Raw genomic sequence first — 13,829 nt, 5'->3', positions numbered from 1 at the left:
AAAAGAAATTATCATTTATAATTATAATTAGCAGTTTCCATAAAACATGTTTTTTTCATAAAACACCTTGCAAATGATGTCATTGAATGAATCTATAATGAAAACAAGCAGTATTACTTCACTTCTCTATAACGCAAAGACTCAAATCTAGCACCAAATGTAAATATAGTTACTACTACAAGTAAACACATTTTCAGGTTAAGACTTTGGAGTCTAATTTTAGAAAATGCTGTGGTCTATGTTGCCCCCTATAGGTTAACTCTTATTTTACACCCACACTCAGATCTGGTTGACACTAGGTCTGTGTGAGGGCCCTTGAAAAAGAAGTCAACTTACCAACATATCTGACGTGACAAATGGGTTTAATGTCACCAATTAAATACATAACTTAAGCTTTGTTAGTTACCATATATTTGCTGTATTGTGTTACCGGGTGACACAAACGATAGTTTCCACAATCTATGAAACTGGAGGTGAAATTTCAGTCATATAAAATAATAAAAATGACACTATAAGCTCATTTAAAGTTGAATTATTCAAGCCCAGCTTTCATTTCTCTTCAAAACTTTATTTTTTTTTTTGGTTTCCTGTAAAAATTGACAGTTGTTCCCCATCACGTGTATATAGGTAAACTATATACACGTTTAAATGACCCTTCATTTTAAACTGCAGTTCATAACCCTGCTGATTCACATGCAGATTCAGGGTGAAGGATATATATATAAAAAAAAAGGAATCAGTGCCATACATGCTTGTTATGCTTTGATTTACCATTATTTCTCAAGTTAAAAAAACAGAATAAGAGTACATGAAAAGCCTTCAGAGTCTGCGACCTAACTTCACTTATGACATAATCCATCCTTGCAAACCATATTGATTATAAAAAAAATATATTTAACCTAACTCGTGTTTAAAAAATAATAATAAAAAAAAAACAGTAGCACACAGGTTATTTCTGCTGTAAAGTTATCGAGTTTAATTGTTCGTCCATTTTCAACCCGATCACACTTACAGGTTGTGATTATGATCCAGTGTCACCAAGAAAAGTCAGCGTGGAAAGTGGTGAATAAAACCTTATTTTGGAAATGTAAAAATGCTTGTTGTATAACATGACATTTGATGTTGGTCAATCAAAAAAAAAGGAGTAGGAAGAAAATAGGAAAAAAAACAAAAAATTCAAAAGAATGATGGTTACTTTAATCGTCGTCGAAGTTCTGCTGTAAAAGGAAATTTGCCGCCAAGTTCTCGTTCTTCTCACATGCAAAGTAGGCTTGTATAACAAGCCCCTCTGGAAATCCTAAGGCTTTTAGCTGCAAATAGGAAAGAGATGTGAATTATTACAAAACGCACACTTCAATAAAAAGCAAATGAATGAATGGATCACAAGTATGTGATTCAGGTACAACATCAGCTTCATGACGATTGGACTAGTGGAGAAGATTTATGATAGTTAATGTTGTTGTTCCTCCTCACCCTCTCGATGGCCTCTTTCTCCTGTGGTGTGACCTGGATATAGCTCATGTGGCCTCCACCAGGTGCATCACCTGATATCCCTCCGGCTCCTCCAGCACCACCTCCACCTCCACCTCCTCCTCCTCCACCACTGCCTCCACCACTGCCACCGCCGGACACAGCCTCTGGATTGGGTTCATTGAGCATCTGGATGAACTGCTCTTGATGGCTGCTTATCTCCTGCAGCAGTGAACGAGCAGTTTGAACATTAAATTGGACTCATAGACAAGAAAAAATTCAGTAATCCCTGGCCTTGATATTTCAGTAATGGAGGAATAGATTTCTTTGAATTCCTGGATCTAACCTGCTGTTATGATATAATAAAAACAATAATCAGCAATAAGCATCCAGTATAACTGCATGTTACACATTTCGTTTTAGCTGCTCAAAATCCTGACATATTACATATTACATACATAATCCTGATATTCTTAAGAAATGGTCAAAGTCCAAAAACACTGGATTCTATGATTCCAGTAACCTGATAATTTAACTCAAGTCTTTTTCCTCATACTTTCAAAGCACAGCCCCTCTCTCAAGTACACCTCATGATGAGAGAACAGAACATCATGTGAAAAACCATGTGAGGAATTTCGCAATAAACCCACACACACACACACACACGCACACTGCGACGCTCTTATCATTTAAAGACAGGTCACGAATGATGACGGCGCTTCACCTGCAGCAGCTCGGGGTTTTCCCTGCCGATCTCCTGCAGCAGCGTGGGCAGCAGGGCAGCGTTCTGCTGGATCAGCTGTCGCATCACGTGAAACTGAGGCTGATTTCGGAGGAAATTCAAGGGATTGCCTGAAAGAGAACGGACGAAGGAAGGGGCCGTTCACATGCAGCATATTTTGCAGACACAAACGCATTCTTTTCAAAGGAGGTGGCACATCAGACACAAGCACACAAATAAGATGAAAATATCAACTTTCAGCAATATAACAAGCGCTTTCAGCCCATTTTCTGATATAAACTACCGTTCAAAAGTTTGGGGTCACTTAGAAATGTCCTTAGTTTTTAAGGAAAAGCACTTTTTTCAATGAATATAACATTAAATTAATAAAAAAATACACTCTATACATTGTTAATCTGGGAAATGACTATTCTAGCTGCAAATGTCTGGTTTTTAATGGAATATGTACATAGGTGTATAGAGGCCCATTTCCAGTGTTCTAATGGTACATTGCGTTTGCTAATCGTGTTAGAAGGCTATTGGATGATTAGAAAACCCTTGGCCAATTATGTTAGCACAGCTGAAAACAGTTTTGCTGGTTCTTTGGTGAACGGCAAAATTATTATTTTGAATAAAAATCATTATTTCTAATGTTGTCAATGTCTTGACTATATTATCTATTTATTTTGCAACTCTTTTGACAAATAAAAGTGTGACTTTTAATGGAAAACATAACCCAAATTCCATAGGTGAGCCCAAACCTTTGAACGGTGGTGTTGGTCAAACTGGTCTTTGTCCACTCTGAAAAAAGCGTTAAACTTCACTCCGTGCAAAGCTCTTGATTTAGTTGGTAAAGTAAACCCAAACATGGCAAGTTTTTTTTTCGTCTTCCCCCCCCCCCCACACACACACAAAATCCAACAGCAAAGCTGGGGTAAGTGAATCCATTACTTAATTCAGTGAAGCTGCAGCAACCTCTCTCTTTTTTTTTTTTTTAGCAAAGATAGAAAGCGTTACAAACAAGATAATGAAAGATAATAACATAGACAAGCTGAGAGTATGCAAAGACACTCAGAGCCACTTACCTCCAGCACTTGTTGAAGACCCAGTGTTGGCAGGGACGCTGCTGCCACCTGCAAGTGCAGCTGGAGCTCCACTCGCTGGAGGCGCCACAGTTTCAGGACCCGTCAGGTGGCCCTGGTCTCTGCCTGGGATACCCTTTCAGGAAAGCCAAGCAAAACAGCAATTGAAAAAAAACAAAATAACGTGACATACAATAAATAAGAAAAGGATCACGCAATTCAGAACTACTTGAAATCCATCATGTGCTGATTTAACGGCATTCTTACTGTGAGCAGGTACTCCACAGCTCTATCTGGGTTGTTGAAGCTAGCTCTCAAAGCCGCCACCACCTGCTCCCTCTCGTAGCCCATGAGCATCATTTCGTTCACCATGGCGTCGTATGAAGCACCTGTCACTGCAGGCGCACACCAACAGGCACGTTTTAGAAGAGGCCATGTTCGTACTCCCATTACACATAAATAAATCAGAATTTATCATACAGAAATATAACCTGTGACGGTATTTTTAAAAATACAATGTTGGGTTATGCTGATATCTGTGCATAACGCAAACAAGGGAATTTCGGGAACTGGCAAGTTCCACAGAAATAAACCACCCACATTAAAATTAATGTGGGTGACTCACATCAATGCTATATGAGCTATAATAAGTAAGGTAACATTTCATAATAAGTACACACTATAAGCATTAGTTAAGCATAAATAAATATTGAATTCATCATTAAAAACACATGATAACTCAAAAGTAGTTTATAAACACAGTTATAAATGTTTTACTCATGAAGTGTTAGCATGTACTGAGCGACTGCTGGACACACACAGAGAGGTGAGAGAGCAGTCCCTTTTAAGTCAATCAAAGAACTCGTTTGTTGGAGGTGGATGCTGATTGGCTGCTTGAGTACAGCAGCTATTTGGACGCTGTTCCTCAGCTGATGATGGGATGAGTAAAACATTTATAACTGTGTTTATAAACTGCATACTAATGAGTATTCATGCATTATAAATAATTAATTCAATATTTATTCATGCTAATACCAACAGCGTGGACTTATTTTAAAGTGTTACCATAACGAATAATTAGCACTCGGGCTGAACGATTTTGAATAAATATCTAATTAGGGTAATTCTGACTGAATTTGCTAGTGCGATATGATTCACGACATGAGAGGGAACGGTGCAATTTACATAATTATTCTCTTTTTCATTTGAATCACACATTTAAAATGATTACCGTGTGATATTTTTTGCAGACCTGTTTCTTCAGTCTGTAGAATATGACGTGTATAGGTCAGGACAACATTTAATCTGAGATGGACATTTTTCACACATTTGTGTATACATATATGCATATATACACATATATATATATATATAGACAGATTACATATGCACATATACAAACACATGTCTATACACACACGCACGCACAAAACTCAAAACAAAACTAACCCTAACCCCACACTCTTCTACTTGTCTGCTGCTTCAGACCAACTATATTTGCTTATTTCCGACAATGTGGCTATGGGGAACTGTGGGATTCTGTTTTGCGTGAGAAGCATCTCCAGACTGTTTATTAAACATATAAAATGAAAATCTGAACCGTAAAAGAAAGACAAATAAAACCATAAAAGGTGTTGACAGTACACACATGCAGTCCTACCTAGGTTTGAAACTGCCTCATTGATGAGGTTTGTGTTTGTTGACGCCTCAGAGCTTCTGCGAGAGAAAACAGACCTGGGGTGAAAGCTCGATCGGCAGACTCAAAGACACACTTAACAGGAGACAAAACAGATGCACATATCTTTACCCAACTGGGGAGGAGGTTGTTTCAGCAGCTGAAGACCGGGTCTCCTCTGGTTTGTCGTCTTTAGTGGAACATTCTGTTTTGGTTTCTGAACTGGATGATGAGGCAGGAGGAGCTGGAGGAGCAGGAGTTGTTGGAGGAAGTGGAGAAGCTGTAGCACTGGGAGCTGCAGCTGTAGGGGAAGGTGAAGGCTGCGAGGCGGCTGAGGCCGTTTTGGGCTGTAAGACAATTTTACTCGACAGTGTTACTTTATAAATAAGAATTAAAGTGAGCATTTGCAAAAATAAAAATGTCATTTAAACACATATTATTTGCTATAATTTACTGTAGGTTGTCTTTATGCATCAAAAACAGACAACATTAAGTGGATCATCATGGACAGGTTACAACGTTTTCTATATGTAGTTTATGTTCAAACCTTTGTCACCATGACGACCACAAAGTTCTTCTCGTCGATTTTATACTCTTTGAGGGCTGAGTCATCGTTGAGGATTTTACCTGAGAGGAAACGGAAAGGCAGAGTCACATATCTGTGGGCTTGACCTGCCGTGAACTCTAGAACAACAGGCAGCGACGTTACAAAGGATAGTATCATATCATGTCACTGAAAAGATGTTTGAGCTGATAAGTTGTCTGCTTTTGTGAGAATATCTACTTCTTTTTTTTTTTTTCTTCTGCACAGGTGGGGAACGTATGGCCTCGGGGCAACTAAACAGTACAGCGTGTAATGGAGTTAGATCCTGAGAGACAATTCACAAATACAAAAGAAGAAACTGAAACACAGTAAGAATAATCAAAGCACTTTTTTTTCTGAAATAAAAAAAAAAAAGTAGGCTAATGCCCTTTTTAGATCCACGATAAGGTGTTAAGACATGCTTAATATTTACTAATAAATGGCTAGTATGCTACTTGTATATATGTTAGTAAGCACCTAGTTAATGGTGGATGTGTGTTACCCAGAAGCCTTAAAATTGTTTAAATCCTGAATATTACCAAAAAAGCACAACCACAGCAACCCTGACGTACATCATAAAAAGAGACACATTTAAGCTAAAACTGTATACAAGTAGGGTATAAGTCACTCTTATTTATGTAAATATTGCACATTTTTAAATGTTTCAAGGAATTTTTTTTTTGTGCATATAAAATGTTCTCACTGTGACGGATTGCATTAAAACACAAATTAGAATAGAGCTGCAAATAATTATTTTCCTAATCGATTAGTCTTTCGATTATTTTCTCGATTAATCGTTTGGTCCGTAAAATGACAGAAATGTAAGAAAAAAAAAAAAAAATCATTGATCAGTTATAAAAACAGTCGACAGTTCATTCAGTAATTGATTTATAAGCGATGAATCGTTTCAGCTCTGAATGACTCATTTTATGATACCTGCTCCACAAGACTGTATTACATTTGTACAAAGGCCCTAAATGATATGAACAACAGACGTGTATTTAGGCCACTGAACAGATCAAGAACGGCATCTTTACCACATTTGTCTAACGATGCAACAGCTATTACTGACGTGAAAACAGATCCTTAAATTACAATTAAAGAATTGCGAGGATTTGTTGTCTATTACAACATACGCCTGACATGAGATGAGTGAGGTAAGAAGGGAGTTTAGCAAATTATGTGGAAACGAAGGCGACTCAAAAGCTCAGTGTCTGATCCAACTGTCAAAAGAAAAATAGCCCCCATGCTATGACTCAGACACCAAGTCAGACAACAACCAATTCATTTACTAAAAACGTAATCGAACCATATTTGTTGTAATCCCATAAAATGTGTTTATATCAGTTTTAAAACAAGCAAAAAAAAAAACAAGCCTATGGTAATTTTGTTTTTGTATGTGAAGTGAAACAAGAGGAAGAAGATCCGTTTGTCAGCTGTCAACGGACTGCTCCATTAAACCCTGGGAATACAGAGTGTGAGTGTACGAGCTCCGAGATAAAAGACCCACGACAGCTTCAATTATTTCAACTCAAGATGAAATGCATTCAAATAGAAACATTTGTCTCATAATGAAGAGGCCAGGTATAAGAAAAGCAACACAAGCTTGTACACCCTTCATTAGTGAGATATTACATGTTTTAAGTCTGCATTTGTTGCATGTACCTACATATTTTAGAGCTGAAATGATTAATCTATTATTAAAATTATTAAATCACTGAATCATTTTGGTTTGTGGACAAAACAAAGACATTTGAGAAAATCATCATTTCCAGGTTTGACCAAACAATTAGTAGATTAATCGAGAAAATAATCAATAGATTTTTCGATTACGAAAATAATCGCTATTTTCAAAGATGTGAGTCAGGGGACACGTGATTTGCCAGGTCCTAACTTTCATTTTCACTGGGATCACTGTCACGGTGCAATATTCATCTCCTGCCAACTATCCCAAGGCTGGACTCAACTTTTATTCATCCATTGTCCATCGGGAGAGCTGGAGCCAATCCCAGCTGACAAAGGGCAAAAGGTGGGAGCACACTCTGGGCAGGGGGATGCTGAAAATAATAATGTTCTCTAATGTCTTGTTTTGTCCACAAACCACAATGATTCCGTTTTTAATGATTTCTTTGTTATGTGGAGCAAATAAACGAAGAAAATATTCACATTTAAGAAGCTAAAACAATCAGAAATCTTGCTTTAATCATGAGAAAAGCTTAAAACTGATTAATCGATTATCAAAATAGTTGACGATTCAATTTATCGATTTAATCAATTTAATAATCGATTCATCGATTAATTGTTTGAGCTCTTGCTCCTTGAGTCCACTTTTTATTCAGTATTTGGGTGTAAGCGGGCACTCATAGTCCCATCTATGAATGTCACCTTCACACACAGTGGCACCACAACAAAGTCTGTAAAAAAAGTGAGGAATAAATCCATTGTCTGTAGCCATCACAACACTATACTGTGGCGTTCATGTCACTCACCAACCTGCCTGCATGTTTGGAGTGTTTTGTACAGTTGATTTACAGTTTGTGATGTTGTCATTTGGTGTTTTGAAGGCGGAGCTTTCACGTGAGTACAGACAGGAGGTGGTGGGACGCATCAGTTGCATTGTTTGCAGTGTAAACCTGCAATTGCAACCTTTTTACAGACTCCTACTAACAGCAGATTTTTCCCCAGACAACTTTATTTGTTGATGGCTGGATGAAATTACGATTTTGGCAAATAACATAAACAATAGTGGATTCAAGCCTCTGCCAATCGATGAATAAACTTTCACAATCAGTTTATCATTTATCAAATGGCAAAATGACTTCAGCTTTTTTAATTGATTTTCTTTGTCTTGAACTGTCTTTTATTTGCTTTTACCATTTGTGCAATTATTGGTCAGACAGAGACGATCACAAATGAGAACAATCAAAAACAGTAACATACCAGCATATATGAGCTTTAGTCCAGCAACTGAAAAGATTTCCTTTCCTTTCTCCTGTTCAATCCTCTCTTTTAGAGTCTTCACCTGTGAGGGGGGAAAACGAATGTTTACCTGTCACGACACATTTCTAGTCTTGTTATATGACTTTTTACTAGCACAAGTTAGAAAATAAAAGTACAAAGTGCGACCAAGGTTTACTACCAAAGAGCATCATAAAAATGCAGACACAATACTTATGGCTCCTGATTCAAACCAAATAGCCTAACTTCACAAAATCAGATTTGAAATGTGGAATATAAAAGAACACTTGCAATTACCAAAAAAGACACAACAAACTGACAGCAAAACAACGTTTTAAGACTAAATCGAACTTCATAAAATGTTATTTACATGTTAAAGGCACTGTAAAAGCCTAGTTGGCGTTTTAATAAAAAGTACAAATAATAATACAAAGACGTTTTGAGTAACATTTAAACATATTTAACGTGTTTAATCACTATATAAGCCTGACCAACTAGATTAAATGGCAGAAATGTAATGCTAACATGGTGCTAATTGTTTTTAGAAAATGAATGATAATAATTGGTAACTTCTTGTTTCACAATCATTATTTACTTATAAAGTGTTTAAGGGAGGGAATTAGCAATAGCTTCGGAGCACTTTGCTCTGAGAAAAATCCCCCCGTCTGAAAAAGAAAATCGATATATTTTTTTATGGTAAATGCTACAGCTAATGTTAGTTCAATTTGTCATGTTTTCATCCCATATCGAACCAGAGAATGGCTATGGCTACATGCTGACACACAAACTACTTTCTTATAAATATATATATATATATATATATATATATTTATTTTTAATAACTCATTATTGTGCGGAATTCCGCGTCATAAATAACACACTTCAACTCGAACATATGGTTCATGTTGAATAAGTAAGTGTCCTCTGCAGAGGCTTATCTGCTGCTAGTGAAACGGTCAGAAACTGAAGGACTCGGTTCCAGGACATAACCCACTCCCACTCCACCCCCTTCCACAGATGCATGCGCTCAACTCTTACCGTCTCCTCTTCACCGATCTCGACTTTGAACGTCTGCTGTTGCAACGTCTTCAGAGTTATGAACATTTTGACGACCTGTGCTTGGTTCCCGCGACTGGTTTTAACGATAAGGGTGAAACTTGCAAGAGTCTTAGCTGTTTTTGTTGGCTCATTACAAACTGTCAGCCGCCATGTCTTCCTCCCGTTTCTTCTTCTATGTCAGTCAGTCAAACTACAGCGCCCCTGCTGGGTACGTTAAGCATTACAAGGACGTTTCAATTCACCAGGGAGAATATAGTATGTTCATAATGCTATTTAATAAACAAATGTTTAACTTTTATTGTTATTATTGTTGTTATTATTATTATTATTATTATTATTATGACATAGTCAGTTAAAAAGTGTGATAAAATAAATGTGGGAGGAAATAGACATATTGCAGTTATGGTTGTTTAATTTTCTTACTTGATAAATGTAGGGGGAAAAAAATCATGAAATATAGTGATACATGTGATGTTGTTTTTACAGCTCCTGTGAATTTATTGTCAGTGTGCCTATGTGAAATAGACCCAGGATGTAACGGTGAACAATGGTGTTAATTTACTCCACTGGGATGGAGGTACAGATATAGCCCGATGTACACACTCATCCTAACCCACTCAGGAAAAAGACACACACACACACACACACACACACACACACACACACTACTCTGCCCTTAAGCAGACTCCAGTTCAGCCAAAGACACAGCCGAGCAAAGGCTCATCCATGCAAGCAAGTATAGCTTCAGTGTTGGGTTTCATACAAACCCTTGAGTCTCACATCTTGATGCTGCCACGTCTGTTACTCACCGTCTTCCCCACTAGTCCTCCTCTTCACTCCTCTATCACTCCTCTCTCATTCTCTGTAGTACAATAAGAGCAGTGCACTTGTCTGCTGTGGCTTGAACCCACTCTCACCACACACTCCTTATGTCGCTCTACTGATCAGCAGCAGCAGCAGCAGCAGCAGTGTCCTCCTTTCCCCCCGTCCCCACTGTGGCTGTGCCTCTTGCTCCTGTCTCCAGGGGTCGTCACTCTGCCAATCGGCCCCCACTGAAGTGCCGAGCCGCAGAGAATTGCAGACTGATCTCTTGTGACTTGGAGATTTTTTTAAGTTTTAACTTAAAGCCCCTTCTCAAATTGGGCACGAAGAGAAGCTGAGACTTTCAGGTAGAAGACTAGTGCTTGTTGTTTTTTTTATGATACAGCCTGGAAAGGCAAAGGATGGATGAAAGCGGAGGAATTAAAATGCTGTGTTAGGTGCAAGAGCTTCTGCATGTACAGTGTAAAACAGACACAACACAGAGATGAACACGCATCCCATTTGCAAGGGTTTGTGGTTCTGGTCAGCAGAACGCTTGCAGGGTGTAGATGGAAGGGTGTAACGCAGAGTTAAGCCACTGAGATGCCTTCTCAGCCCAGAGCTATTTCCTGTGGACAAGCTGCTTCGCTTGCTATTGGCTGTTCCAAGGTCTCTGGGGAAAAATGTTGCAAAGAAAACTGTCATTAGAAATGGAAACGTTGCACAAAAGACAGAATTTATAACCATGAGTGATGGAATCGATGTTTCCACTGTACAAATCAACATCAAATGCTACTTGGGGTGTCAAACTGGCGGCCCACGGCCCACATGCAGCCCCAATACAGTCAACATTACATTACATTTATGTGAGCTTTTTTAGTGTTTCCATTACAGGTGTCCAAGTTATGATTCGCTTAATTTTAGATTTATTTATGTCTGTTTCTTATACCAATAGATTTATTTTGCAGTATACACATCATTCCATATCAAATGGATGTAACCTGAAGGCTGCCGTAGTTTTTTAATTTACACTTGAGAAGTAAAAGTGAGTTGCAACATGATGCTTGAACTGAATCCTGCACGCTGGTCCTTTCAAATACATTTTCTAAACCTTTTATTGATTTAAAAACAGCACTGTGACTCAATTTAGTAAAAAAAAAAATGTTTTTACTGTCATTTCTTTAACACCTGATGTTATTTCTGAATGCATAAACCACTGTTCTTTCTCTCACTGAACAAAGCATCCAGAGCTTGTTGCTATTATCTGCTGAATCATGGATTTTATTTATTTATTTATTTTTTTGCAGAAACTGACTGTGGTGAGAAATGAACAAGCTCCCTCCTCTGACTCAGAAGTGTACTGCAGGTATAAGTCAATCTTATGTAAATAGCTGGTTAAAAAAAAAACAAGAATAAATGAAAATCTTCAAACCATCTTTAGGCCTCGTCTCAATCTCTAGTAATTAATACTTTCACATTTGCCTCATTCTCCTTTTGCTCTTCAGGAAACCTGCTCACAAGAGATTTTTTTTATGAACATCTGTGCCGATATGCATAATTAACTGATTTAGAGGGCAGTGGGAGCTAAATATTGCACACCCAAGGTGATTCACAAACCATATCAAGAATATTTACTGTTTAGAAAATATATTTACATGATAAAATATCAGAAATCTAATCACACTGTCTCAGTCTCAGGGTAAATCGTGTGTTTTCACATCATGTCTGATAAGAATGGAGGAAAACACAATTGACCATTATCTGATAACTTTATTATCAAGTTAAAAAAAGACAATGAATTACAATATTTACAGAATATCCAGAGATAAATGGAATAAAATTGTAAACAATCATTCTAGGCAACATCACAACCCACCATCAGGTAATCAGATTTGTATAGGAAGAAAGGCAAGAAGGAGAGATTCTAGTGTCAAACTACGGAGACAACAGTCCGAAAAGAGAAATGCTTCGGAAAAAAACTAAACATATATACAAGTATCCAGTGTGTTCTCAACAGGGGTTTAACTTTGGGTAAACTCGGGGGGGTCTCGCAGTCTTCAGACTGCACACAGTGAGGGAATCATAAGTCATTCTCTATTAAAATGATCACAGAACAACAGACAATTTTGGGTCGACAGCTTCATTACCCAGATTGTACCATTTATATCATCTGGTTTACAACGGGGCTTTCAAGATGCCTCACAAAAAGCTTATTACTATACGACAATGGTTTAACTTCAAAAAAGCTACAAGCTGGTCCGGTAAAACAGAAACAAAACAAAACAAAACAAAACAAGGGCTTTGATATTCAGCACCAACTGGACTAAGACTGAGGGTGCAGCGCGTGGCTGCGACAGACAGTCCCCACTGTTTGGGGTAAAAGAGACTGGAGTGTAAGGTTCTGCATTAGATACATGAACATGCTAGATTTCAGACGGATCTACAGGTCAAACTCAGATAGTGGTCAAGCCCAGAAAAAAAACCAAAACAAAAAAACAAGCAGTTTAAGACAACTCTCCTAACGGAACACATTTTTTTTTAATCTCCTCTCCTTCTTTGCCATGTTTTTTCTTTTCAAAATAAAAGCCCTGGCTATTACTCTTTCGGAAACTGCATTATTTTCCCTTCCATGGGATTAAATATTGTACAAGCACACTGCACCTCCCATCTTCTCTTTTCTATTACAGTACAAAAGAGTCGTGTTTTTTTTTTCTCACTGTAACCAGACTTTGTACAACAGTATAATATTGTTGGAATGGGGATTTTAAAAGTCCCTAAGGGTTAATTATCATCTTCAGATTTCTTTCTTTCTTTTTTCTTCATTTTTTTTTTTAAGTAATAACACCTAACGGAAAAAAAAAAGTTAAATTATTGTTTCTGAAACACCACAATTCAAACACTTAATGAGTAGATTTGTTTTTCTATACATGGCTGCAACATGTAGATAACCTGGGCTCCAACCATAGAATTCTACTCCTAAAATCCTATGGCTCAAACCCAGATTTTTGTCCATTACCATTAAAGGTTCAATGCATGGGAAAAGACAATCACAGCAGGAAGTACAGCAGGCTTGGTAAATATTTTGGTACCAAGAACACAATTAGACGAAAACCGTGTTCCTCTATAAATTTCTAACAGTCCTTAAATTTCAGACCATTCATCGTAGCTCGTTAAAGTTTTGTTGGAATCGGATATAAATTTGACTTAATTGCTCTTCGCTTCTAATAAGGCTTTAGGGCATTCAAGCAGCAAATTCCAGCAAATACAATCTCTGTCTATTGTCAATATCAACACTAAAAGACGACTAAAGAAGCTCACTAACGCAGGCTATGACAGTTGTGCCAATACAGGGTGGAGATTTAAAGGGGTTTAAGTAGCAGTTTGAAAATCCAAATGTGGACCATGTGAAGGAACCTGAATAGAGCTGAGATCATCACTGACGCAGAAGGAATCGAGACAGTCACGCAAACACCGTTTCAC

The 13,829-nt window shown here is 37.7% G+C and overlaps 1 protein-coding gene across 2 annotated transcripts; it reads right to left on the bottom strand.

The window, feature by feature from the left end:
* Positions 1-979: 979 nt before the first annotated feature.
* On the bottom strand, positions 980-10,489 carry rad23b (RAD23 homolog B, nucleotide excision repair protein). 2 transcript variants are annotated; one of them, XM_083903048.1, is made up of 10 exons: positions 10,358-10,489; positions 8,472-8,553; positions 5,496-5,575; positions 5,081-5,295; positions 4,934-4,989; positions 3,541-3,668; positions 3,277-3,409; positions 2,195-2,322; positions 1,474-1,692; positions 980-1,310 (listed from the first exon to the last, which is right to left on the bottom strand). In XM_083903048.1, exons 3-10 carry the CDS (start codon positions 5,505-5,507, stop codon positions 1,197-1,199), a joined length of 1,005 nt encoding a protein of 334 aa, XP_083759174.1. In that variant the 5' UTR covers positions 5,508-5,575; positions 8,472-8,553; positions 10,358-10,489; the 3' UTR covers positions 980-1,196. The 2 variants fall into 2 exon arrangements, with proteins under 2 accessions (XP_083759174.1, XP_083759173.1); XM_083903047.1 differs by lacking the exon at positions 10,358-10,489 and adding an exon at positions 9,528-9,705.
* Between the last annotated feature and the right edge of the window lie 3,340 nt (positions 10,490-13,829).

Source organism: Microchirus variegatus, assembly GCF_963457635.1.
Source record: "Microchirus variegatus genome assembly, chromosome: 16".
In the NCBI taxonomy this organism is placed as follows: domain Eukaryota; kingdom Metazoa; phylum Chordata; class Actinopteri; order Pleuronectiformes; family Soleidae; genus Microchirus; species Microchirus variegatus.
Note: the sequence above shows the minus strand (reverse complement) of the source record. Positions and strands in the feature narration are given on the sequence as shown.

What these genes read in the sequence shown, in the direction of transcription:
- rad23b (XM_083903047.1), bottom strand. Translation starts at nt 9,593, where the DNA reads ATGTTCATAACTCTGAAGACGTTGCAACAGCAGACGTTCAAAGTCGAG. An exon ending in TGAGGCAGTTTCAAACCTAG is followed by an intron (nt 3,669 to 4,933) that starts GTAGGACTGCAT and finishes GTGCGCCTGCAG; the next exon opens with TGACAGGTGCTTCATACGAC. An exon ending in GTCTTCAACAAGTGCTGGAG is followed by an intron (nt 2,323 to 3,276) that starts GTAAGTGGCTCT and finishes GTTCTCTTTCAG; the next exon opens with GCAATCCCTTGAATTTCCTC.